General features: G+C 44.5%; 1 protein-coding gene and 1 non-coding gene across 3 annotated transcripts in view; both read left to right on the forward strand.

The window, feature by feature from the left end:
- FAM120C (family with sequence similarity 120 member C) overlaps positions 1-15,507 on the forward strand; it is a 113,386-nt gene extending 97,879 nt beyond the window's left edge. For both annotated transcript variants that reach the window (XM_062184469.1, XM_062184470.1), the window contains exons 12-16: positions 672-881; positions 2,196-2,397; positions 4,414-4,552; positions 4,903-4,960; positions 10,645-15,507. In XM_062184469.1, the coding sequence (XP_062040453.1) occupies positions 672-881; positions 2,196-2,397; positions 4,414-4,552; positions 4,903-4,960; positions 10,645-10,899 (864 nt within the window). In that variant the 3' untranslated portion in view covers positions 10,900-15,507. The remainder of the gene's footprint in view (positions 1-671; positions 882-2,195; positions 2,398-4,413; positions 4,553-4,902; positions 4,961-10,644) is intronic.
- A 9,471-nt stretch (positions 15,508-24,978) lies between these two features.
- LOC133753894 (small nucleolar RNA SNORA69) lies at positions 24,979-25,102 on the forward strand. Its single transcript, XR_009865131.1, has one exon. It is a non-coding gene; the product is annotated as a small nucleolar RNA SNORA69 (small nucleolar RNA).
- The last annotated feature ends 2,538 nt before the right edge of the window (positions 25,103-27,640 follow it).

The following is a 27,640-nucleotide window of genomic DNA, read 5'->3' on the forward strand; positions in this document are numbered from 1 at the left end:
GCACTTATGTGCCTAATATAATTAACATGCAGAAAAACATCTGTGTTTTGCTGCCAGTTTGTGGTCTGAGAGTGCTGATGAGCTCAGCGCTACCAGTTTTGCAGAGACGGAGAACTTGAAGCAGAATGAATCTGTTAAGATGGAGTTCCCCGAAAGGGGCAGTTTAACTGACGGCATAGGCAGTGTCTTTCAAGTCATCTCAGAAAAAAGCATGGACAGAAGCTGTGTGTGCACTCCCATGTCTATTAAAGGGCAACATACTCAGAGTTAACTGGGAGAATCAGCGTGGAGGAAGAAGAGTAAATGCAGTCAATAATTGTACAGATTGAGTATCCCTTTTCTGTAAAAGCTTGGGGCCAGAAAGGTTTTGGATTTCAATTTTTTGGGGGGATTTTAGAATATTTCCATATACTTTATAATTTGATATCCTGGGGATGGAACCTAAGTCTAAACACAGAATTCATTTATGTTTCATATATACTTTGTATACCTAGCCTGACAATGATTATATGTAGTGGTTTTAATGTGCCTGCATTTTGTTTACAATCTTCCACTCTGGTGTCACGTGAGTGCCCAAAAAGTTCCAGATTTTGAAGCATTTCAGAATCTGGAATTTCAGATGCTCAACTTGCAGCTTGTTACTAGTAATTTTTCCTCTGTGGTTGTTTCAGATTGAGAAACTGGATGCCCGAGGGATTCAACTTGCTGCTCTGTTCATGAGTGGAGTCGACACAGCTCTGTTTGCTAATGATGCCTGTGGCCAACCAGTCCCTTGGGAGCACTGCTGCCCCTGGATATACTTCGATGGCAAGTTGTTCCAGAGCAAGCTCATTAAAGCAGGCCGAGAGCGCGTATCCCTGGTCGAGCTCTGTGATGGCCAGGTACCAGCCTGTCGGGCAGCAGCTAAGGCCCATCTGGGATCTGCTGTGGGGATAAATGGGCCGGGAGGGGAAGGGAGCAGAGACCTCAGGGAAAGAGAGAGCAGAAGTGGGAGAATGTGTCTGACCCTACCCTAAGCTAGCCAGTGTGGTCCCAACAGCCTGAAGTCTGAATTATACATGTTATAACAATGCGTGTTGGAAAAAGTTGTGAGGAGATGAAAGTCTTCCTATCCCCCTCTCTTTTGGGGCTATACTTGTTCCCCATGCAATACTCAGTTATATTTTATGCCTTTCCTCCAACTCTTGGGATTTCATTTCCCTTATTTTCAAAAACTGTTAAGTCACTTTTGCAATGATGCTTGTTTTACTGAACTGCGTTTAGAAATGGAAGAGGATAGTCAAGTGGATGACAGGGTAGAAGCAGGTTCTTTTGCAATGAAACCTTGGGCAAGGTGAAGGAAGGCAAGGAAAAGGGAACCTTCCTTATTCCTTTATCTGGGGGGGATGGGCTGAGGGACTAGGGCAGGGGTCGGCAAACTACCCAGCCTGTCCCCTGTGTTTTTATTTTTTAAATACCACTCATCCCAATTTTGTTAAAAAAAAAAAACTTTATTGGAACACAGGTATATTCATTCACTTACACTGCTTTCATGCTATAATGGCAGACAATATGGCCCATTAAGCCTAAAATATTTACTATTTCACCCTTTTCAGAAGAAGTTTGCTGACCTCTGGACTAGAGGTATGGACTTACCCTGGACAAGAACTCAGGGTCTTCAATCCTGGGGATGGGGAAAGCGGTTAAAAGGCTTTGTGTATATCAGGTTTCTCTCTCCCTCTCTCCCTCTCTCCCTCTCTCCCTCTCTCCCTCTCTCCCTCTCTCCCTCTCTCCCTCTCTCCCTCTCTCTCCCTCTCTCCCTCTCTCCCTCTCTCCCTCTCTCCCTCTCTCTCCCTCTCCCAATTCTTTTACCTCTCTCATAAAAAAATTTCTTCATCTGTTGCTGACTGTGTACTATAGATCCTCAGGAAATGTATGTTGTTACGTTTGCCTTCCTTGGCCTAGTCAATGTGCCTCACAAGGCCACGGTCACAACTGATATGACCGTTGCGCGGTCTCATGCGACGACTGGGGGCTTTAGTGCCAAACAGACTTCCTGAGTGTGCAGCCTGATCCATTTACCTCCAGGCTTCAAACTCCCTTAATGGGAATGCAATTGTGAGACTGTACCTAGAATGCTCCGTACTGTGCCTTGAGACATGGGAGAGGTTCAAAAAAGTGGTAGTCGCTATGATTATTCTGTTCCTCATTTGAAGGCTGACCTGGCAACCAAAGTGGAAAAGATGAGACAGAGTATCCTTGAAGGAATCAACATGAATCATCCGCCACCTTCTGCTCTACTTCCATCACCTACTTTTGTGCCTCCCATGGTGCCCCCTCTCTACCCTGTTTCACTTTATTCCCGAGCCATGGGCTCAATGCCACCTCACCCTCAAGGAAGGAGCCGGGGGTTTGCAGGTCAGTACCTAAGAACGAGATATTTGCCATCCTCCATTTTATTTGATAAGAACCCACAGAGTCATTATTACCAGTTACGGAATCAATAGATTCACGTGTGTCTCATCTCATTTTACTTTCCGTGCCATGTTGTGGTAGGCTGACAATAGCTTACTGAGATGGAGGGTGGTAGCCTGCAGAAAAAAGAAGTCCATTGGATCCCCAGTCCACTGTCCATAGAGATTTTTTTGGTTCCCAGGAATTTGCTTCTCACCAACAAAATTCATGCAGTGACTGATATGGAAGCCAGGAATGACTTTATTAAGATCTATCACTAATATGACTCGTATCTTCTTGGCTACTGTTAATTTATTCATTCTCTATAGGCAGATGCGCACAGGAGCTTGCACGGAGCAATGGGAGTAGATGGCCCAGCATTGATAGCTCCCTGGTCCCATGTCTACTCTGGGAGTAGATCTGACCTGTTTCTCTTTCTTAAGCTCCAGAAGCATGGAGAGAATTCACCATGCATGCCCCTCAAAGGGTTGCAGTGCAGTGGGGGAAATTCATGCATGCACATAAAGACATGTACATGTATATGTATAAGGGGTCTTCAAAAATTTCATGGAAAATGCATGTTTTGAAAAAAAATCTATGTGTGGATTTCCAAAAGATTTTGCACCACAATAAGCTTCCCTTTTGATTCTGTTTTTGCACAAACTTGCTGAAGTACCCCTGTACATGCGTATACCTACATACATGTATAAATTGTGGTGACACCTGAGCTGCCCCTTACAGGTGACTAGACAGTAATGCTTAGGTAACTCAGATACTGAACCTGAAAATCTAACCGACCTGCCCCTGATGAAACAGTGTATTTTGGTGGGGAATTTTAACATGAAATAGCAGGTTTCTGTATTATTGCTGTGAATGAAGGTGTTTCTTGTCTGTTGTTCCTTGCTTCAACGATAGTAAAGCTGAAATTTGAAGGTAATCTTTTAGGGTCACAAAAATTCAATATGGCTGTTTAGCTCCAGGCTGGGCTTAGGTGAGCAATGTGAAAGTCAGCTCTGGTAATGCCCTCATCAGCCAGATAATGATGAAGTCTTATAAACCCGGGAGCCAGCCATTCCATCTCTTTGGAATAATTTTGCAGATGCCTCAGTCCTTGTGTATTGTCTTTAGTGTTTGCATCTCAGAAAACAGCCTGAGGTCAGATTCTCAGGGAGTCCTCACACTCGTCCCAGCTACCAGGGATGCTTAGTCTCCAGTTACTGGTGGTTCATGGGGAGCTTCTTGCCTGCCTCCTGAAAAGCTGCAATAGGATCTCCAAATACAAGTCTCTCTCGTCCCTCTTAGAAATACTTCCTAGTTTCCTGGACCCTGAGTTTTACATAAATGAAAGGCTCTTTACGAAGAACTTGCTAAAATGGCTTAAGGGTCATTAACATTTGATTTCTTCCCGTAAACTCAAATTAAAGGCCTACGAGATCTCCATATTCTGTGCGAGCTTACTTCTGTGCCAAATTACAAAACTCAACTGTTCTTTTGAGTTGGAGTTTCCTCTGTTTTAAGGATTGTGCTATCTTGTCTCAAATTCATTCTGGATTTCAATTGTTGGTATTCTCATTTTTTTTAATCATAAAGCACTATTTAGTTTCATTATTTTCAGTTTAATTTGCTGTTTGGCTCTTTCTACAGTGTATAGTGATGTGTATTTGTACCAAATTGCTTTTGGCCTATAAATTGCCAATAACAAGATTTTAAGACAATTTGTTCTGTGAACGAATATTGAATTCCCATTATATGCCAGGCCCTGCAATTGAGAAATGAATCACTCACACCCCACTTGCTAAAAGTGAATGTGCACTTATCTTCAGTCCCCTCCCCACGACATTTGCTTGCATCATCACCCCTCACTGCTTATCAGAGAGACATGGAAATATAAAGAGTAAGTGGGCTATAGGGTCCTTTGTTCCCCCTCTTGTCCTACATTACACTTAGCATTCATTACTGCCATTCTTCCTTGCTTGCCAGGTCTCCATCCCATTCCAACCCAAGGAGGAAAACTAGAGATTGCCGGGATGGTGGTGGGCCAGTGGGCTGGCAGCAGATCCTCCAGGGGCCGAGGATCCTTTGGCATGCAAGTGGTGTCTGTCGGAGGTCCAGGAAGGGGGTATGTATTCAAGTGGAGTGCTCTGAGCTAGTGTCAATCAAGGAGTCCTTGGGGGATGCTCAGCTGTTGAACCCTTTTATTAAGGTAAGAGGTGTTCACTAACTCTCAGTTGGAAAGCTAGTTTTACATTTAGTTTAGCAAACATACAATCAGTGCCCTGCCTGGGATGCTGAGTAATTCAGTGTAATATAAAAATGACAGAGATAGGGGTTTGTAGTGATAACACAGAAGAGGAATATCTAACTTAAGGAGGTCAAACTTCTTAGAGGAGGCGAATAGTTGACGAAGTAAAAATGGGGATGTCATTTTTACATGTTTCTCATGATCACTTTTTCTCCCACTTGTTAAAGGCATGGAAAAGAACAGACTGGTAGAGGAATCAAAGGACACAAAAGAGGAAATAAACAAGTAAGCATCCTTTTTTGACATTATCTAGCTTCTGTTTGATACTCTTTGCATTTTCAGCTAAATTACAAGAGATCAGATCCGACATGGAAACCCGAGCTGCTGCTCTGTGGAGCTTTCATACCTTCTCCAGGTATTTGCCTTCATTCCCCTGTTCTTCAGTCATCTAGCAAGGGTTTGCCTACACATAACTCTTCCCACAGAGCTGCAAAGTGTCATCCTTTCCCTGCATGGGGTCATAAGGTAGAAACAAGGTATTGTGTCCTGAGGACCTGTGTCTAACATAGTATGTGTTACATGCAGCCAGAGGAAGGCCAGCGTGAAGCCCGAGGGGCCACCAAGGATGCTTAAGGCAGTTGGTCATTTATCTTTGCTGATGGAGAGGGAGAGCATTGCTGTTCTGCTCCTGTTTTTTTTTTTAAAAAAAGATTTGTTTATTTATTATTTATTTGAGAGGTGGAGTTACAGACAGTGAGAGGGAGAGACAGAGAGAAAGGTCTTCTGTCCACTGGCTCACTTCCCAAATGGCCGCAACGGCCAGAGCTGTGCCAATCCAAAGCCAGGAGCCAGAAACTTCTTCCAGGTCTCCCACGTGGGTGCAGGGGCCCAAGGACTTGGGCCATCCTTCACTGCTTTCCCAGGCCATAGCAGAGAATGGGATCGGAAGAGGAGCAGCCAGGATTAGAACCGGTGTCCATATGGGATGCCAGCACTGCAGCTGGCGGAGGATTAACCTACTGCGCCACAGCGTGGGCCTCTGCTGCTGCTGCTTTTTTTTTTTTTTTTTTTTTTTTTTTTGACAGGCAGAGTGGACAGTGAGAGAGAGACAGAGAGAAAGGTCTTCCTTTTGCCGTTGGTTCACCCTCCAATGGCTGCCGCGGTAGGCACGCTGCGGCCAGCGCACCGCGCTGATCCGATGGCAGGAGCCAGGTGCTTATCCCGATCTCGCATGGGGTGCAGGGCCCAAGCACTTGGGCCATCCTCCGCTGCACTCCCTGGCCACAGCAGAGAGCTGGCCTGGAAGAGGGGCAACCGGGACAGGATCGGTGCCCCAACCGGGACTAGAACCTGGTGTGCCGGCGCCGCAAGGCGGAGGATTAGCCTAGTGAGCCACGGCGCCGGCCTGCTGCTGCTTTTTTAAATTTTTTTTGTTTTTAAAAGTGTGTCACTTTATTTCATTTGTGAGGCAAACAGAAAAAGAGAAAGAGCTCCCATCCTCTGATTCATTCGCCCAAATGCTGGAGAGGTCGAAACTCAACCCAGGTCTCCAGCATGGGTGGCAGTGACCCACTACTTGAGCCAACACCTGCTATCTCCCAGGGTGAACGTTAGCAAGAAGCTGGATCAGAAGCAGAGCTGGGACTCAAACTCTGATATGGAATGCAAGCATCCTACGTGCCATATTGACTGCTATACCAAACACCTGCTTTTTTTTTTTAAGTTTTTTTATTTATTTGAGAGACAGAGGCAGAGAGAGAGAGAGAATTCTTTCCCCTGCTGGTTCACTCCACAAATGGCTGCAACGGCTGGGGCTAGGCCAATCCTAAGCCAGGAGCCAGGAGCTTCTTCCAGGTCTCCCACATGGGTACAGAGTTCCAATGACCTAGACCATCTTCCACTGCTTTCGCAGGCACATTAACAGGGAGCTTGATCAGAAGTGGAGCAGCTGGGACTCAAACCAGCACCCATATGGGATGCCAGCACTGCAGGCCGCAGCTTTAACTGCTACACCACAGTGCTGGCCCCCTGCTTATTCTTAAAGACTCAGAAAGGTCTTAAACTTTCTTCATGGTCTTGATTAAATAGCCAGCCCCATCCCAAATTCTTGTAGTGAGCCACAATCTGGTATTGGACTGCTGGGTTCCTCATACTGTAACAGCTACCATTACTTGAGTGTGCACCTTCTACTAAGCCCCCTCAACTAGATGTTTTACATGTACACTCTGTTCCTAGGCAGTTTTGTCAGCATTTTCAAATCCTAAATATGTTCTCTGGCATACAGTCAGCCCTTATTGCATCCATGTTAACCACTGTTGTTTAATGTTTTCTCAAAGAATACAAATTAGCTTTAAAGTTATTTTGAGCCAAAAATGGAACTAGAATAGTAGCATTTTACCATGTGCTCTAAAACTAGAAAGCAGTGACTTTTGGATTTTTCCAAGGCTTCTCAGCTCTTTCTAGAAGCTTCTCAGTAAGGTAGAAACAAGTGTACCTAGAATGAAAACTAGTCACCTACACAGGCTCCCCTAAGATGGAGCAGCCTGGGTGAGTGCACAATTCAACATGTGAGCATCAGGCTTACAATCTGAAGAGCCTGATCCTTTTGGCATACCTAACAGTAGATCCACCTCTCGGTGGTTGATTCACACTAGCCAAGACCACAGAGATAGCTTTGTGAATAGGGCTGGGGTTAGGAAGAAAACAGAACGAGATCCAGTTCCAATTTATAATAAGAAGAAATAATCATCGCAATATATTGCATGCTTTCTCTTTTCCAGTCACTCTTAACAAAAACATGGGCTCATTGACACCAAATAAATAGCCTGTGAGGTATTTATTACTCTCCATTTTCAGTAGGAAGAAATTGAGGGTCAGAAGAGTGAGGTATCTTGCTCCCAACTGTCTTTCAAGTCAATATCAGCCCAAGTTAACTGATTCCAAAGCCCAGTTGTGGGCTGATTGCAATACAGTGTAAAAACTCTCTAATCGTTGGAGACAAGAGTAAGATTCAGGTCTGGCTGCTTTTAATGCACATGCTTTTAAGCATGACTGTGAGAGCTTTTTTTCTCTAATGGCAAGTTGCAAGGGAGGCCATTGCATCAGAAGTTTGCTTGGGAACATGGAATCAGAGCAATGATATCACCTAGCATTTATTCAGTTCGTACAGTGCGCTAGAAACACACAGTGTATTTCTAAGTGCTTTACATGCAGTGTCTCATTGAATCCTTACCAGAACCCATGGAGTAGATACTATTATTCTCTCTATTTTACAGAGGAACAAGTAAGAGCAAACAGGGGATGGCAGGTGATCTTAAGTTTCTGGCACTATTACCTATTCTGGAGGTAACCTAGCCAAGGGAATCCCCACATTAACTTCGTAGCAAGGCGTCTAGAAAGCTGCTGCTGCTGGTCGGAGCTGCTGCTGCCTGCCTACCTTCCTGACTTTTTCTGTCCATTCACCCTTTCTCCAGAGTATGAGATAATTAGTTGTTTCACCTTATTAAATCTTCTGACACTGTAAGTCCTGTCTCCTTAAGATTATTCCTACACCACTGGAGTTTTCCATGTTCTCAAATTCTTTTTTTTAAGATTTTTATTTATTTATTTGACAGGTAGAGTTACAGACAGTGAGAGGGAGAGACAGAGAGAAAGGTCTTCCTTCCATTGGTTGACTCTCCAAATGGCCGCAGTGGCCGGAGCTGTGCTGATCCGAAACCAGGAGCCAGGAGCTTCTTCTGGGTCTCTCACATGGGTGCAGGGGCCCAAGCACTTGGGCCATCCTCCACTGCCTTCCCAGGCCACAGCAGAGAGCTGAACTGGAAGAGGAGCAGCCGGGACTAGAACCGGCACCCATATGGGATGCTGGTGCCGCAGGCAGAAGATTAACCTAGTACGCCACGGCACCGGCCCCTCTCAAATTCTTAAGTCATTTATCTACAGTGTTTTGATTTCTTTATTGACTCCCTTAGGAATTAGGTGGCTAATTCCATCCCTAGTCTGACTTTTTACTACTTTCATCCAATTCTCATGTTCTTGGGCAGCATTTCAAAGTGACCTCCGTGTGTTTTGTGGACTTTGGAGCCAAATGATTTAGCTGTGACTCTCATTTTGCCAAAAATTTAACAGGTATTAGATTTCTAATATGAAACGTATCTTAGTGAACATGATAAGGCCTTGGAAGTCAAGCAGGCTAGGATACAGTCTAGCCATGCCATTGACCTTAAGCAAGCCATCTTAAGAGACAAAGTGAGAGAATGTGAGCACTCAGATCTGCTGGTTCACTCCTCAAATGCCTGAAACAGCCAGGACTGGACTGAGCATCGAGGCCAGGAGCCAAGAACTCAACCCCAGGTCTCCCGCAGGAGCAGCAGGAATCCAGTCACTTGAGCCACCACCTCCGCTTCCCGGGACCTGCATTAGCAGGAAGCTGGGAGTGAGCAGTGGAGCTGCTGTAGAATCCAAGTACCCCGTACTGGACGTGGGCATCTTAACCAGTGTCCAAACCAGTAGCCCAAACACTCACCCCCATCTTGCTTTTTTGAGTGATCCTCCATTGTCTTATCTGTAAAATGACCAACAGAATATGTGGCCATTATTAGTAGTAATAAGAAGTTGTTGTCATTCACCATTAACATTCATTGAGAGCCAACATCATGCTGCAAGGTAATACAGTTCATGTGATTGTTGTTAGTTATAAAAGATCCTGTAGAATATTACACACACACAGATCCTCTGTGGGTTTTGTTTGTTTGTTTTGCCTTTCATTCAATTGTCAGCATGGGAGAGTATTAAAAGGCAGTTTGGTTACTACAATGAAATATCTGATACAAGCTACTCATGATGGAAAGAGAGGTGTATTTGGTTTATGGTTCTGGAGGTTCAAGTCCACATTTGGGCGGCCCCATTGGTTGGGTGTCTGCTGAGGGTGGCAAGTGGCAGGGCAGCACGAAGGCAGAGGAAGGATGACCTGGCATGCCATGGAGCAATGACAGCAACTGGGCCTCACTCGGGCTTTGATAAGCAACCCTCTTGTAAGAACTGCTTTCCGAGGACACAACCTCATTGATCTAAGGACCTTCCACTAGGCCCGCTTGTCAAACACCATAATTGGATTAGGTTCCTACCGTCTTAGTTCCATTAATTTCTGACTTTGGGGTTTAATGTCCTGCCTGAATTCTGGAATCAACTCGTGTTCCAACCATAGCAGCAAAGAGAATAGACTTTGGAAGCTGAGCAAGCCAGGGTAGAATCTTGATCCTGCCACTTCCTATCTGGGTGTCCTTGAGCAAGTCACTTTCACCTTCCCAAGCCTCAGCATCCTCATTGGTAGCTACCATTTAGGGTCCCTGTGAGTATTAGAAAAATATTAGAAAATATATTGTAAGGCTTTGGGTTTTTTTGTAATGATTATTTATTTATTTGAAAGTCAGAGTTACACAGAGTGAGAAGGAGAGGCAGAGAGAGAGAGAGAGAGAGAGGTTTTCTATCTGATGGTTCACTCCCCAGATGGCTGCAATGGCCGGATCTGAAGCCAGGAGCCAGGAGCTTCTTCCAGGTCTCCCACGCGGGTGCAGGGGCCCAAGGGGTTGGGCCATCTTCTACTGCCTTCCCAGGCCACAGCAGAGAGCTGGATTGGAAGTGGAGCAGCCAGGACTAGAACCGGCGCCCATATGGGATGCTGGCACCTCAGGCCAAGGTGTTAACCCACTGCACCACAGCACTGGCCCCGTAAGGCTTTGTTAAGTGGTAGCTCTGTCCTTTTTGTGTTGTTGTCGCCACTGAATTTCAGTCAGATCCACCTGCTGTCACCCTTAGTTCTCAGGGTGGTGTCAGAATAGATGAGGTAGCCACAAGCTTTAGCCTTTTGAAGAACTGAAGCGGCTTCCTCAACTAGCTTGCAGACACACTTAGGAGGGGCCAGCCAGTTGGGAAATGTGATTTTCACAGAGTATCTCTGTTTTTGACAGAGTTCTTCAGATGGAATTGCTAAATCCCTGGAGCTTCATCACAGTCGATCTCGATTACAGGTAAATGGAAACAATGGCACATTGATCAAGGAAGAGAAGAGTGATCATCGTCTTCCAGCTCCATCACAGTGTGCCTTATCCAGAGACAGCAACATGTGTAATAATGGTAACCGCTGCCTCCCCGTGAAGAATGGGGAGAAGAACCGCTTACAAGAGCAAAAGCTAGAAACTATGGCACAACGGAAAGAGGAATGACAAACTGAAGATGGCTTCACCAGATTAGCAAGAGGGGAAAACCTGTACTTTTCTGATTCTAGGCCCAAGCTAGAGGAGGATATAAATGCTTACCCTAGATTTACCCAGCATTTTGATGAACTTTCCTGTTGTAACCATCTTTTCTCCCTCCCTGTCTTTTTCTGGGCTTCCCAACTTAGAATGTGGGGAAGTTCTAGTTAAAGATGATTAGCTCCTAATTCTCAAATTGAATTTGTAGCACCGGTATTTTCTTTATCTCCCCTGGGAGCCTATTAAGGCAATAACTGTCAGAAATTGGATATCATTGTGCAAGCTACTGTAGGAAAATCCCAGCTTTGGTTTTATGATTATTTACCAGGATACTCATTGACAGACTTCCGTGATCATCTACTAATGGGGTTTGGGGGACAGCTGTCTATGGCTTCCTGACACCTAATCCGTAGTACCCACCTCCTCCTCTCTCTCTCAACTCACTCACCCAAGAATTTTGTACCATGACCTCTAGCTCTGACCTAAAAATCAGAAAGGTAGATGTTTTCAAAGAAGGGAGGTAGTACTGGTTATTTTTATTTTATTTTATTTTTTTTTGTTTTATACATTTAAAAAATAACTACCAATGGCCTTTGTACTGGGAGATTCAAGTGAGTCGGAAAAGTACTGGGCAGATTTTTCCTGCCTCTCAACCAGTGCATTGTTTGTAAAATAGAAGACGTGGTGCAGTTTACCCACTCCTTGCTGCCCACACCCTGAAAGGGTGGGAATTGATGTAATGAAATTGAGTATGAAAGGGATTCAAAAGACTGTGTGTGTGTGTGTGTGTATGTGTATGGGTGGGTGGTTGTGTGGGTGGGTGTACATATGAATGTGTGTATCTATAAGCATACACATACCCTTTATATAAAGAGACAGATCTATTTATCTATACATATTTTATATATATATATATATATAAGTGTGTGTGTGTATATATACATATACATGTGTATATGTATACACATACATACATACATACATGGTGATGTCCCAGAGGAATTACTGAATTTCCAAGAAATGCTTCCACTGCTATGGACTGGTGAGTTTCAAAAGACCACACTTTAAATCTGAAATCCTTACTGAGTCACAGCCCATCACAATTAATGAAAACGTGGGCTATTCTAAATCAGACAAAAAGTACTTTCCTGAGATTGCCTGTTCAGAACAACACATACCTGGGTTGTCACAAGCTTAATCTTGAACAGAGCCCTCACATCCCATATGGTGAAAACAGGAGGTTGGAATGGGATTGGGAAGAGTTGTGCAATTCCTTCTGAAGGTTTGGAGAGAAGAAGGGGGTGGGAGGCACTTGAAAGGGCTGTCAGCCAATTCGGAGAAAATCTTTTCTGGAACTCCAGAGTCAAATTGACTGGGATTGGTTGACATGAATCCCTGAAGGAGAGGTCCAGCATTGGAAAGATATGGGGTAGGGAAGTGTGAGGAAACTGACAATTTGATTTTACATGCCTAGAATGTTTCATTTGTTCATTGACATTTTGACTACCGGATCTTTTCATTTGCTTTGCAAGGAAGACTTCAGAGGACTCTGGCCTGGGCCTTGAGAAGTATTCTGTGAGAGAGTCTCAGCCCCCTTTATGGCCAGGATCTGCCCAGGACAAAGAGGCTGTTCCTCCTTGCTGGAGATAACCTTGAGACAACCTTGCATTTCCAGTTTCCCTCCTTGAGCAGCCAGAATATGAGGGGTGAAAACATGGCTAGCAACAAATTAGCATTATGTCTACATTCAGAAATTGAGGCTTCCAGCCTCACACGCCTCCTTTGGGCTTTATGATATTCCTGCCCATGAAGTACTATTTCTACAGGAATACAACTGACTAGAATCCTAGCAGGTTCTCTCTTTTTGAAAAACTCCATGCACCTTAACCCTCAGCAGGTCCTTGGTGATTTTTTTTTTCCACAGACAACCAGAAGGCTGTTTGCTCACTGCCCACTTATAAAGACCATATCATGAGAACTTGAAAAGTCTCAGACTGTTCCATCCCAGTCTGGTGCATTTAAGAGAACCCATAGTTTGTAGGGGCAGGGAATCCTGGAATGCCTTGCCTCCTGCCCAGCTCGTTCTTCCATAACCCTACGGACGACAAGAGTGTCTACCTAGCCAGATATTAGCAGGAACAGAGTGTACGAAAGCAGCCTCTTTGGAATCATCTCCGCTGATTTGGTTCCCCTTCTTCTCTTGGACCTGCTCTACCTTTCACAACATCTTTCAGGCTAGGACTTCTCTATCCAGCAAGGGAGGGAATTTGTAGTTAATTTAGATGGCTTGAGCTTTTCTTTCTAGAGCACAGAGGGATGAATCCTTTGGAGCTCTAAAAATAACCAGAATCACTGAGCTCTGATATATATATATAAAATCAGATATATATCTATATATCTATATATAGATATATATGTAGATATATATATCTCCAGTTTCTAATAGGAAGTATGTGGAGTTCAATGGTAAGATTTTTTTTGGTTGCTGTTTCTATGCATCTTGAATCTATCTAATACACTCAGATGACAGTATTGTTAACTCTCACGGCAGTAAGATGTTTTGTAGGCATTCACCGTGAGAGGTAAAATTGCTGCTTTGACAGAGATGATTCCAGTTTGCCAAAAGGCTTGCTTTTCTCCTTTCCGTACAAACTCTACCTTCCTGTAACCTGGCCCATGGTGAAACAAGTGGCCCACCTCCAACCTTGATTTCTATTTGGAGTCGATATTTTGGGCTTGGAAGGTTACAAGAGAGAACCATAAAGGGCCATATTCCTAGATTTTCATTTATCTGCCAAAACACACAATTTAAAAGCCAGAAAACTAAGGTTCATCACTGGGAGATGAACTTTTTCTAATTGGAGAACCAACTGGGGAAGGTGGAGCCTGATCTTTGCTGTACCACTTGAAGCGACCGTCATCCTTCACTTGAGGTTCCATTTCTGACTGTGAAATGACCTCTCTTGAACAAAGTCATGTGGGAACCCATAGCAATGACCCCTTTACCTTGGAGGGTCACAAGCAAAAACACCCTGGTTGTGCATAGCCACTGATCCCCAAGGGCTTGCCATTCTTGATTTCTGTTGGTGTATCTTGGGGTCAGCCTATAATTCCTACCCTTATTCAGTGGCCAGTCCTGTCTGGACCAGGCCTGACAAACTTCTGCTCACTTGCATTATGTTTATTCTGAGCCAGTAGGACTCTGGGTAGACTTTAAAGCCCAAGGAGTGGTACTTGCTTTGGCTTAGGGACATTTGATTTTTGTCTCCATCCTGATTTTCTGACATTGTTGGCCAAGTCACACTAACTTTTTTTGATCACTGAGAAACACAGCCGGACAAGGCATTAGGGAGGGCGGTTGAAGTCAGGGGGTGGGGGTGGGGGGACAAGAATGCTTATGTAGGGTAGAAAGAAGGTGGGCGTAGCAGTTTGGTTATGCTGGTTCAGTCCTTTGGAGCCCAAGGAGGCCCCTGTGGGTGTGTCAGTGCTATGGTCTCAGCCTCTAAACCCCCCACCCCAACTCCTTTGAAATGACAATACAAGTAGACCACAGTTTCAAGTAGTTAGTATAATTTTACTAAGGTTTAATCATTATACTTGTTCACTTCCTGGTGCATATTTCCTAAATATTCCTAGGGTTCAGGGTTACGGGGTGGGGGGGTGAGTTTTCACTGTTCCGTTGTGTGTCACTATTTTTCTCCCTCCTGTGACTTTGGCATCTTCTCATTTGATTTTCTATTTTCTTTTCCCTTGGCTTATTGCAGTAGTCCGCTGGTGCAGGTAGGGAGCTCAGTGCACCCATTCTCCTATTACTGCTAATTACCTTCAGTGTTGTCAGAGGTTATTTTGATGTTCTAGGAAAATAATGTCATTTTTCTACAAAATCATCTGTTCCAAGTTAAAAGCAAAATAAAAACATCCCCTGTGCTAGGGTGCCCATTTCAGCTTTTGACGTTGCCCTTGTACTTTTATAGATGCTCTTTTTGTCCGTGTTGGTAGTAACTAATGACTAGTGAATTTTCATGTAAACGAAGCAAATTAAGTATTTCAGGTTTTATTAATCTCTCATAACCCTGCCAAATCTGATGACTTTATACTACTTCCCAGAAGGCACTTCCCCCTCCTACCTTTCATTTTATTCTATTCTATTTTTAGACTAACACACTAGGTAAAGAACTTTAACTACAAAGAGTCAGTGATTTTTTTTTAGTGCTCCCTGATAATGATGTTATTGACAAAAGTAAGAGATTCTTTCATTGTTTTTCTCCTGTGTTACTATCTCCTCTCCTGTGCTCTTGACAGTGTGTTTAGTGGATGGATAATATGTATTTCTCTTTCCCACTCCCAGATTCCAAATTCCCTGCCTTTTTGGCCCACCTCACTACAAAAGCTCCATAGTTTATTAATGTAAGTTTGAATGGATGCTTCTTTGGGGAAACTACAGGAGTTAATGGAAATGTTTCAGAAAGGAAAGAGAATGTCTCAGGAGTTGTTCTGTGATGGTTTCTGGTCTGTTGTTCTGTTAATGCTGATGGAAAGAAACTTACAGCGCTTAATAAAAGTTTATTCTTTTAGTAAAAAAAATTGTGAAATAATTTTAGGCGTGTGAAGTGTGATTTCTTCTCCCATCTCTGGAACTCTTTGTGCAAATGGGGGATATACTTCTGTTGGTTCCAGAAGTATTGTACAGAGATTTAGGGGTCTATCTGTAGAATATCAGGGCAAGAGACCCAGTACAAGAATCATCAAAAGCAAGAGCATGTTTTACATCCTGGTTGACTTCTTCTAAAGGTACCTTTGACTCCACATCTCCCAAATGGAACCTATCTTTCTGAAGCCTGCTCCTTTTCATGAGTGGCACAGCCTTCTACTTGGGTACTTGAACCACAAGCTGACCTGGGTGTTAGGTATCTTGCCTCATCCCTTTCCTTCATTCCTCAAATCTAGTTGCTATCAACTGTCTTTCCATTTCTCACATCTCTCCTCCTTTCTGTCCTTGCTCCTTACCTTCCGTGGTTCAGGCCTCCGCATGTCTTGCCTGGACTGTTGTAGTTGCTTTCCTGTCTTACTCCCAGTCAGATGATTGTAAGCAACATTTTGCATCGAAAACAGTGTAACACCCCCCTCCTTTTTTAGATTTATTTATGTATTTGAAAGGCAGAATTACAGAGAGAGAGAGAGAGAGAGAAACAGAGATCTTCCATCTGCTGGTTTATTCCCCAATTGGCCGCAATGGCCAGAGCTAGGCTGATCTGGAGTCAGGAGCCAGGAGCCTCCTCTGGCTCATGCACATGGGTGCAGGAGACCAAGAACTTGGGCCATCCTCTGCTGCTTTTCCAGGCACATTATGAGGGAGCTGGAGCAAAAGAAGAGCAGCTGGGACTTGAAATGGCACCTATGTGGGATGCCAGTGCTGCAGTTGGCAGCTTTACCCACTACACCACAGTGCCAGCCCCAACAATGTACCTTTCTATGACAAAAGAGCCCATACCTTTTTCTAGGTTCTTGAAGGAGTCTATGACACAAGAACCATTTGGTTAACACATCATGTTTATCAGCTTCCTGAGTAATCTGTACACTGCTTCTCAGCTTCCATGGCTCCCTTATGATCTGGCCCCTGTCCGCTTTTGTAGCCTCATTTCCTACCCCCTCGCCTACTCCAGTGATAGTAAAGTACATCTCATGCACATTAAGTTGTCCATACTCATTTCTTCTCATTTGCTTGTACCGTTATTGAGAATGCATCTCTCCCTTTGCCTCTGGTACAGTCTCAACTTTTTCCTCCAACATTCAGCTCATGTCTTTATGATTATTTTCATGATTCACAACTAGGTAGGAATCCCCATACAGACTCATCACAGCCAGCTCCTATAGCATTTTGTTGTATCTCCAACCCTGAATTAAATTAAATTAAATTTGAGAGCAATGTGCTTGACCATCTGTGTATTCTTGGCACTTTACAGCATGTACTTAGTAAATTTAGTTTGATGAATAAATCAAGAACACCTTTGAAAATGTTCTATGATAAAAGCAGATTGTAGGGGCTGGCGCTGTGGTGCAGTGTGTTAAAGCCCCAGCCTATATGGGCGTCGGTTCGAGTCCTGGCTGCTCCTCTTCTGATCCAGCTGTCTGCTATGGCCTGGGAAAGCAGTGGAGGATGGCCCAAGTGCTTGGGCCCCTGCACCCACGTGGGAGACCTGGAAGAAGCTCCTGGCTTCAGATCAGCTCAGCCCTGGCCGTTGCAGTCATTTGGGGAGTGAACCAGCAGAATGGAAGACCTCTCTCTCTGGCTCTACCTCTCTCTGTAACTCTTTCAAATAAATAAAATAATTTTAAAAAAAAGCAGATTGTAGACTTTCAAAAAGGATATGCTGGTGCCAAAAGAGTATGAGGGGTCAAGCCTGTATGATACTCATTTAGATGTGGGTTTTTTTTTTAAGAATTATTTTATTTATTTGAAAGAGTTACAGAGAGAAGTAGAGCCAGAGAGAGAGAGAGAGAAAGGTCTTGCCTTCCGCTGGTTCACTCCTCAAATGACCACAACGGCCAGAGCTGAGTTGATCCGAAGCCAGGAGCCAGAGGCTTCTTTAGGGTCTCCCACATGGGTGCAGGGGCCCAAGGAGCTGGACTATCTTCCACTGCTTTCCCAGGTCATAGCAGAGAGCTGGATCAGAAGAGGAGCAGCCGGAACTTGAACCAGCGCCCATATGGGATGCCGGCACTGCAGGTTGGGGCTTTAACCCATTGTGACATAGCCGGCCCCTAGATGTGTTTTAAAATTGGGCTTTGAGGGACTGGCATTGTGACGCAGCAAGTTAAGCCACCACCTGCAATACCAGCATACCATATGAGCACTGGTTGGAGTCCTGGCTGCTCCACTTCAGATTCAGCTCCCTGCTAATGTGCCTGGGAAAGCAGCAGATGATGGCCCAAGTAACACCAATCCACAATGACTACTTATCTCCTGCTGAGATCTACAGCATGCACATATTCACCTTTATAAGGCAGGGAAAAGTTATTCTAAAAAGTATTAGGAAGTAGGACTAATAATGCCTACCTTATCCCCCTTACACATAGTTTTGAGAATAACAGTCTAGTGCATGTAAACACTTCAAATACGCTAAAGAAGACATGGTTGCACTGTTTTTTATAATTAAAGATTTATTTATTTATTTGAAAGGCATAGTTACAGAGAAGCGGATACAGAGAGAAAGAGAGAGGTCTTCCATCTGCTGGTTCACTCCCCAAATGGCTGCGTTTGAAGCCGATCTGAAGCCAGGAGCCAGGAGCTTCTTCTGGGTCTCCCACACGGGTGGCAGGGCCCAAAGACTTGGGCCATCTTCTGCTGCTTTCTCAGGCACGTTGGCAGGGAGCAGGATTGGAAATGGAGTAACCAGAACTTGAACCAGCGGCACTGCAGGAAGTAGATTAACCTGCTGTGCCACAGGGCCAGCCCCTCTACTCACTCTCTGGAATCCCTGGAATTACCATATGAATCATCCTGGGCTAGCCTTCTGGAGGTGAGAGACCTTGTCACCCAAGTACCCCAGCCAAGACCACCCTAGATTTGCCAGCCTCCAGCCAACCCAACAGCATGTTGCAGATATATTAGTGAGCCCAGACCAGATTAGCCAAACCTACTACAGATCAGCAGAACTATGTAACTGACCATGGACTCATGAACAATGATAAATGGTTGTAGTTTCAAGCCACTGAGTTTTGACATGGTTTATTAAATAGCAATTGCTAAAACACAACCAGTAATGCAATACAAATTATACTTTACTGCAAGATCTACTTGATCTGTACACAGAGGGCTCTTCGGATTATCTTCTCTTCTATACTGCCTCCCTGACTACTTTGCTTCGTTAGTGTGTCTCTTAAGATTAGCATTTCCCAAATTTTCTATGCTCAGCTGTCTTCTCACTATACTCTCACTGGTCAGTTTCATCTTATTCTATGGGCTCAACATTTAACATATATATAGATGACTCCTAAGTCTACTCAGATCTGCTGAGCTCCAGATGAGGAGCTCAAGTAGACTGCCAGACAAGCCCACATAATACTCTTCCAGAAAAATCACAGTATGTTGAAATGTGAAGTCTTGAACCTGCCCCTCCATTGATTCCTATATTTCATCATCTTCTTTTTTCCTAAGATTTTATTTATTCATTTGAAAGAGTTACAGAGAACCAGAGGCAGAGAGAGAGAAAGACTTTCATCTTCTAGTTCACTCCCCAAATGGCAACAATGGCCAGAGCTGAGCCAATCCGAATCCAGGAGCGAGGAGCTTCCTATACCACGTGGGTGCAGGGGCCCAAGGATTTGGGCCATCTTCTACTGCTTTCCTAGGCCATAGCAGAGAGCTGAGTCGGAAGTGGAGCAGCGGGGACTTGAACCGGCACCCATATGGGATGCTGACACTGCAGGTGACGGCTTTACCCACTATGCCACAGTGCCGGCCCTGTCCTCCTCATCTAACTTGATTGCCCCATATCTGATTAATGGCGCCACCACCACCTTCATATTCACCCAGGCCCAAAACCTCAGTCATCTCAGACTCTTCGTGCTACATACCTAATCACTTCTTCTGCAGCCTCTCATATCTGTCCCTCTTCTTCATCTTTATATCCTGCCCATTTTCCTTCTTCTTTCTAATCCAAGTGAGCAGTGGTTCAGCAACATTAGCATCACTTGGAAATCTGTTAGAAATGCAAACTATTGGGCCCCACCTCAGTTTTACTCAATGAGAATCTGCATTTTAACAAGATCCCTTTGTAATTCAAATGCACATTAAATCAGCATTATAATGTAATCTAAATCTAGATAGATATAAGCCCTCACCAGTTGTAACCTAGGCTCCATGACAGTGGCACGCAAAACTGACTATATATCAGAACATTTGTGAAGTCTTTCATTTTCTGTGCATCTTTTCATGATTTATAATGTTTACTAGTCATCTTCTCACACAGAGATACAAAGAAAAAAATTAAAATTGAACTATGCCTTGCCCAGATAGCTCAAATGACATTTTCTTTTTTAAAAAAATAGAATACCCAGGGGCCGGCACTGTGGTGTAGTAGGTTAAGCATCCTACTTCCAGTCCAGCTCTCTGCTATGGCCTGGGAAAGCAGTAGAAGATGGCCCAAGTCCTTAGGCCCCTGCACCCGCGTGGGAGACCCAGAGGAAGCTCCTGGCTCCTGGCTTCGGATCAGCACAGCTCCAGCTGTTGTGGCCATTTAGGGAGTGAACCAGCAGATGGAAGACCTCTCTGTCTCTCCCTCTCTCTGTCCATATCTCTGCCTCTAAAGTAAATCTATAAATCTTTAAAAAGAAATAGAAAACCCAAGGGTGTGTCTGGCTCAGGGGTTATGCTGCTTGGGACACCCACATCCTATATTGCAGTGCCTGGGTTCAAGTCCATGCTTCTACTGATGTGCATGCTTGGAGGCAGCAGGCACTGAGGTCCCTGCCATCCATCTGGGAGACCTGGACTGTGTTATTTGCTCCTGGCTTTTGCATGGTGCAGCCTCAGCTGTTAGTGGCATTTGGGGAGTGAACCAGTAGGTGGAAGATACCCGTGTGTGTATGTGTGCCTGTCTGTTTCTCTGCCTTTCAAAGAGAATGAAAATAAAAACCAAAATAAATAAGTAAAAATTGAAAAACTTAGCTTAGACAATTCAAACAGAATAGAAATGCACAAAGAGAATACTGAAGAACCTGTAGTACCACCTTAATCCCAACCCCCTTCCCCAAATATAGCCATTCATAATCAGTATTTCCTTCTGGGAAATTGACATATACCTTTATATGTATATCTGTTTATTTTTATTGTTGTTTAAAACTATAAAACATAATCATATTTTTATACTTAATATTTTTCAGAGCTATTTCTCTAAAAGCATACATTAGTCTATTTGCTGTTATAACAGAATACATTATTCTGGATGATGATTTTTATTTAAAGAATATAGGTTAATTCTGGCCCATGGTTCTGGAAGTCAGGATCATGGCACTGGCAAAGTCTTTATATCATTTCAACTCATGGCAGAAAGCAGAAGGACAAGTGGGCACATACAAAAGAGGCAAAATGCCACAGGAAAGCTTGCTTTATAAAAACCCCCTTCTGGTGGTGAATAATCCAGCCTTGCAGTAACACATTAATGAGAGAATTAACTCAGTCCTGAAAGAAAGGCAATCATCCATGTCTCATGACCCAAACACCACTCACTTGATCCTGCCTTCCAACACTGCCACAATGAAGAATGTAGTTTCCAGCACATGGACATTGGGAGTGGGGGAGTGGGGGGGTGGGGGGGTGGGGGGGACACTGAAACCATAGCACGATGTATGCACTGATTTTTTTTTAAATGAAAGACATTTATTTCAAAGTCTGAGTGACAGAGAGGGAGATCTTCCATTTGTTATTCATTCCCTAAATGGCCACAATGGCCAGAGCTTGTCCAGGCTGAAGCCAAGAGCCAGGAACTCCATCCAGGTCTCTCTGTGGGTGGCAGGGGCCCAATTAGTTGGGCCATCACTGCTGCTTCCCAGGTGCATTAGCAGGGAGTTTGATTGGAAGCAGAGCAGCTAGGATTCAAACCAGCACTCTGATGTGGGATGCCAGAATCACAAATGGTGTCTTAACCTGCTGCATCACAGAGGCGGCCTCCCTATTTAATAATATTTAATCCCATGTACTATTCATTAGATGGATACATTCCTTATTGATAACTGTTGTGATCATTTCACATGCTGGGTGGTGTTAAACTGTTGAATTAAAGCTACAGCAATTTCCTGTTTTAGGTGTATTGCAAGGATCATCCATGTACATATATATTGGTAAACTTGTACAAAGATATCCAGAGCATAAATTTTTAGTGTCAAGATTACTGGATATGTTGCTTTTGATTGTTACTTAAACTCCCAATTCTAGCAGGATTGCTAAATTGCTGAAGCTGTTCAGTTTTCTATTAGACTGTCTTCCATGCTGGCCATACCTTATCCAAGTAGTTTTCTCAGTGTAGAAACATCACTCTGCCTCCATCCCTGCACCAGCAGCAGCACCATCATCTGGAACCTCTTAGAAAGCAAATTATCAGTCCCCACCTCAGACATACAGAATTTGTGACTAGCTTTAATCTGTAACTATGCTTTAACATGCTAAAAGTTGAGGACTATTCATTGTTTTAGCCAAGGAAGCCAAAAGATGGTTGCCAGTGGCAATAGAGGTTATGAGTCTCTTCCTTTAAGGCCAAGAGGAAAAAGAAAACTGCTCACCATTCCCAGCAGGATTCCCAAGGCTCACCCTAATTGGCTTGCTTAAGTCACAAGTGCTCTGCTGAATGATGTCAGTGATCAGAAGAACTTGGAGTAGGATCAACTTATCCTAAAATACATGGGCTATGAGTGGGAAGAATGGGTACACAAATAAAAATCTCGTGATTACTATGAAGGAAAAGGTGGGGAGGCATGTTGAGAAGGCACTAGCAAAGGCCACAGCATTCAATCAAGCATTATACGCATGTTCTATTTTAATATATGTTGCCAGGTTATACCCTCGAAAGATTGCACTAATCAATGATCTTCCCAGCAGTACACGAAAAATATGTTTCCTAATGTCATCACTAGCCCTGTGTGTAATCAGAAATCAAAATATTTCCCAATCTGGTATGTACATATGGTGTTTTATTGTTTTGATTTGTATTTCTTTAACTGTGGATGAGGTTAGACAGCCTTTCAAATCTCTGTTGTGTGTTTACCTTCCTCTCTAAACTATTTGCTTATTCCTGAGCTCACCGACTATCAGATTTTGCCTTTTTCATACCGTTTTTCTTAGAGAATTACTTATTTGAAAGATAGAGTGAGAGAGGGAAATTATATATATATGTATATATGTATACATATATATGTATATGTATATATTATATATATATATAAAGAGAGAGAGAGAGAGCGAGAGAGCTTTCATCCACTGGTTCACTCTCCAAATGGCCATAATGGCTGGACTGGGCCAGGCTGAAGCCATGAGCTCAGAGGTGCATCCAAATCTCCATGTGGGTGGCATGAGCCTGAGCACTTTCAGCTGCACTAGAAGTCTTCTGTTGACTTCTAGTAGCAAGCACTAGAACCTGTGCTCCTAAACGGGATGCCAAATTCGCATGCAGCAACTTAGCTCACTGTGTCACAATACCTGCTCCCATATAGATTTTTCTGAAATCTTTGTAACTTTAAAAAAAGAAACAAACAAAAACTAGCCCTTTGGCGTGTGTGAGGGTATTTCAAAAAGTTCATGGAAAATGGAATTAAAATATGTTTATTTTGGTGCAAAAAAACTTGAAAGCCATGCATAGATTTTTCATAGAATATATATACATATATATATTTTTGACAGGCAAAGTGGACAGTGAGAGAGAGAGACAGAGAGAAAGGTCTTCCTTTGCCGTTGGTTCACCATCCTATGGCCGCCGCAGCCTATGCGCTGCGGCCGGCGCACCGCGCTGTTCCAAAGGCAGGAGCCAGGTGCTTCTCCTGGTCTCCCATGGGGTGCAGGGCCCAAGCACTTGGGCCATTCTCCACTGCCTTTCCGGGCCACAGCAGAGAGCTGGCCTGGAAGAGGGGCAACCGGGACAGAATCTGGCGCCCCAACCAGGACTAGAACCCGGTGTGCCGGCGCCGCAAGGCGGAGGATTAGCCTATTGAGCTGCGGCGCCGGCCAGAATATATTTTCATTCTTTCTTTTCTTTTTTTTTTTTGGGGGGGGGCAGGCAGAGTTAGAGAGAGAGAGACAGAGACAGAGACAGAGACAGAAAGGTCTTCCTTCCGTTGGTTCACCCCCCAAATGGCCGTTGCGGCCGGCGCCCTGCTGATCCGAAGCCAGGAGCCAGGTGCTTCCTCCTGGTCTCCCATGGGGTGCAGGGCCCAGGCACTTGGGCCATCCTCCACTGCACTCCCTGGCCACAGCAGAGAGCTGGACTGGAAGAGGAGCAACCGGGACTAGAACCTGGGGTGCTGGCGCCACAGGCAGAGGATTAGCCAAGTGAGCCGTGGCGCCGGCCCAGAGAATATATTTTCTATGAATGTTTTATAGACCCCTTATATGTTGGAAATATGTTTTCTCAGTTTTGTCTTTTCTATTTTTAACTTTATTTAGAATTTTATTTCAGAATAGTTGTTTTTTTTTTGACAGGCAGAGTGGATAGTGAGAGAGAGAGACAGAGAGAAAGGGTCTTCCTTTTTGCAGTTGGTTCACCCTCCAATGGCTGCTGCGGATGGCGCATCACGCTGATCTGAAGCTTGGAGCCAGGTGCTTCTCCCGGTCTCCCATGCGGGTGCAGGGCCCAAGGACTTGGGCCATCCTCCACTGCCTTCCCGGGCCATAGCAGAGAGCTGGCCTGGAAGAGGGGCAACCGGGATAGAATCTGGCGCGCCAACCGGGACTAGAACCTGGTGTGCCAGCGCCGCAAGGCAGAGGATTAGCCTGTTAAGCCACGGTGCCGGCGCTCAGAATAGTTTTAAATTTACAAAACAAAAATTCTGAGGCAATAATACAACAAATTCACATATATTCTCACCCCATTTCTCCATTAATATCATATTAGTATCTGTCACAATTAATGAATGTTTATGATCTTTTGCATCACAAAACTCTGACCTTTTATGTAGTCAAATTCACTAATATTTTCATTATGGCACCTGAGTTGGATTCTGCTTTAAAATGGCCTTACCTGGGACCAGCTTTGTGGCATAACAGGTTAAGCCGCCACCTGTGACACTGGCATGCCATATGAGCGCCAGTCTGAGTCCCAGCTGCTCCGCTTCTGATCCAGCTCCCTGCTTATGGCCTGGGAAAGCAGCGGAAGATGGCCCAAGTCCTTGGGCCCCTGCACCCACATGGGAGACCTGGAGGAAGCTCCTGGCTCTTGGCTTTGGCCTGGCTCAGCCCTGGCCATTGCAGCCACTTGGGGAGTGAACCAGCAGATGGAAGATCTTTCTGTCCCTCTATCCCTGTGGTTCTGACTTTCAAATAAAAAAACTAAATTAAAAAAAACAACAGTTTGCAATTATACTACATTTTGTGGCAATACTGACATTATCCTGCTGAAAGAAGCTACGTTACTCATTTTTGATTTTGCCTAAAATGCAGGTAAAATCATGACAGACATGAACAATTCTGAATAAAAAAGAAGTTAAAAAAATCTTAAAAAATATAAAAGGGCCTTCCCCATTCCTAGAGTACAAGTAAGTACATTCATATTTTAATCTGGAATTGTGTTTTCACTTCTGGTCCATCTAGAACTATATTTTGGCCGAAAACAATGAGATAAGCATACTTCCACTTTATCATCTACTGTGGAAGAAGCCCTCTTACTCTCCACTGATTTCAGTTGCTATGTTTATCATAAATAAAATTATGTTATGCTTTGTGAATCTACTTATGCAATCCATTTTTCCTCATTGACCTAATTTTTCTTTACTAAACTGTTTGGATCATTTTAGCTTTGTAGTATTTTAAATGTCTGACAGAAATTGTCTTCTATCATTTTAATTTTTTTTATTTAAAAAAAATTTTTTTGACAGGCAGAGTGGACAGTGAGAGAGAGAGACAGAGAGAAAGGTCTTCCTTTTGCCGTTGGTTCACCCTCTAATGGCCGCCGCGGCTGGTGCACTGTGGCCAGCGTACCGCGCCGATCCGATGGCAGGAGCCAGGTGCTTCTCCTGGTCTCCCATGGGGTGCAGGGCCCAAGGACTTGGGCCATCCTCCACTGCACTCACTCCCTGGCCACAGCAGAGAGCTGGCCTGGAAGAGGGGCAACCGGGACAGAATCCAGCGCCCCGACCGGGACTAGAACCTGGTGTGCCGGCACCGCAAGGCGGAGGATTAGCCTAGTGAGCCACGGCGCCGGCCTTATTTTTAAATTTTTTTATTTTTTGACAGGCAGAGGAGAGAGAGACAAAGTCTTCTATCTGTTGGTTCACTCCCCAAATGGCTGCAATGGCCAGAGCTGTTCTGATCTAAAGTCAGGAGCTAGGGGCTTCCTCCGGGTCTTCCCACATGGGTGCAGGGGCCCATGGACCTGGGCCATCCTCTACTGTTTTCCCAGGCCATAGCAGAGAGCTGGATTGGAAATAGAGCAGCCGGGACACAAACCGGCACCCATATGGGATGCCAGTACTGAAGGTGGTGGCTTTGCCCACTATTCCACAGGGCTGGCCCTACAAAGGTTTTAAACAATTGACAGAGGATATCCGTTAAACATCATATGAAAAGATGCTCAACATTACTAGTGATGAGGGAATGCAAATTAACAGACATAGGTTAACATTTTTCTTTTTAAAGATTTATTTATTTGAAAGGCAGAGAGGGAAAAACAATGAGAGGTCTTCCATCCACTGGTTCACTCCCCAAATGACCACAACAGCCAGGGCTGGGTCAGGCCAAAGCCAGGAGCCAGGAACTCCATCTGGGTCTCCCACATGGCTAGCAGGGGCCCAAGCACTTGGACCATCTTCTGCTGCCTCCCCAGGTGCACTAGCAGGGAGCTGCATTAGCAGGGAGCTGGATCAGCGGTGGAGCAGGTGAAACTGGAACCAGTGCTCATATGGGATGCTGGTGTTGCAGGTGGTGGCTTAACCCACTGCAACAGAACCCTGGCCCTGAGTTAACATTTTACATCCATTAGATTGGCAGTTTAAAGGTCAGAGTCTTAGTAAATGTCAAAACATACCAAATACTTTTGAAGGGGAAATGAGCAGTATTAGTAAAATTGAAGATATCTGTACTCCATGACGTGGAACCCGCTTTTGAGTGTTCACCTGGAGAAACATGTCAGCACCAGGAAGCCCTACCAGAAGGTTCACTGCAGCTCTGCAACAGTGAAAAATTAGAACTACTTCATCGGTGGTTTTTTTGTGCAGTGTTTAAGATATTGTTTGGAATACCTACATTCCATATGAAAAGTGTCTGAGTTCAAGTCCTCTCTCATTTTTTGTTTTTAAAGATTTATTTTGTTTATTTGAAAGAGTTACAGAGGCAGAGAGAGAGAGAGAGAGAGAGAGGTCTTCCATCTGCTAGCTCACTCCACAGATGGCTGCAACCGATCGGCTGTGCCGATCCGAAGCCAGGAGCCAGGAGCTTCTTCTGGGTCTCCCACGTGGGTGCAGGGACCCAAGCACTTGGACCATCCTCTACTGCTTTCCCAGGCCACAGCAGAGAGCTGGATCAGAAGCGGAACAGCCGGGACTAGAACTGGCACCCAAATGGGATGCCGGCGCTTCATGCCAGGGCATTAACCCACACTCAGCCACAGCGCCAGCCCCCTCGCTCGCTTCTGATTCTGGCTAATACACACCCTGGGAGGCAGGAGATGATGACTCAAGCAGTTGGGTCCCTGCCACCCATGTTGGAGACCCAGATTCAGTTCCTGGCTCCTGACTTTGGCCTGGCCCAGCTGTTACAGGCATTTGAGGAGTAAACCAGCAGATGGAAAATCACTGTCTCTCTGCCTTTCAAAAATTATATATATATATATATATAATAATACTTTTTTTTTTTGACAGGCAGAGTGGACAGTGAGAGAGAGAGACAGAGAGAAAGGTCTTCCTTTTGCTGTTGGTTCACCCTCCAATGGCCGGCGCACTGCGCTGATCCGAAGGCAGGAGCCAGGTGCTTCTCCTGGTCTCCCATGCGGGTGCAGGGTCCAAGGACTTG

The sequence above is a fragment of the Lepus europaeus genome, chromosome X (genome assembly GCF_033115175.1).
Source record: "Lepus europaeus isolate LE1 chromosome X, mLepTim1.pri, whole genome shotgun sequence".
Lineage (NCBI taxonomy): Eukaryota > Metazoa > Chordata > Mammalia > Lagomorpha > Leporidae > Lepus > Lepus europaeus.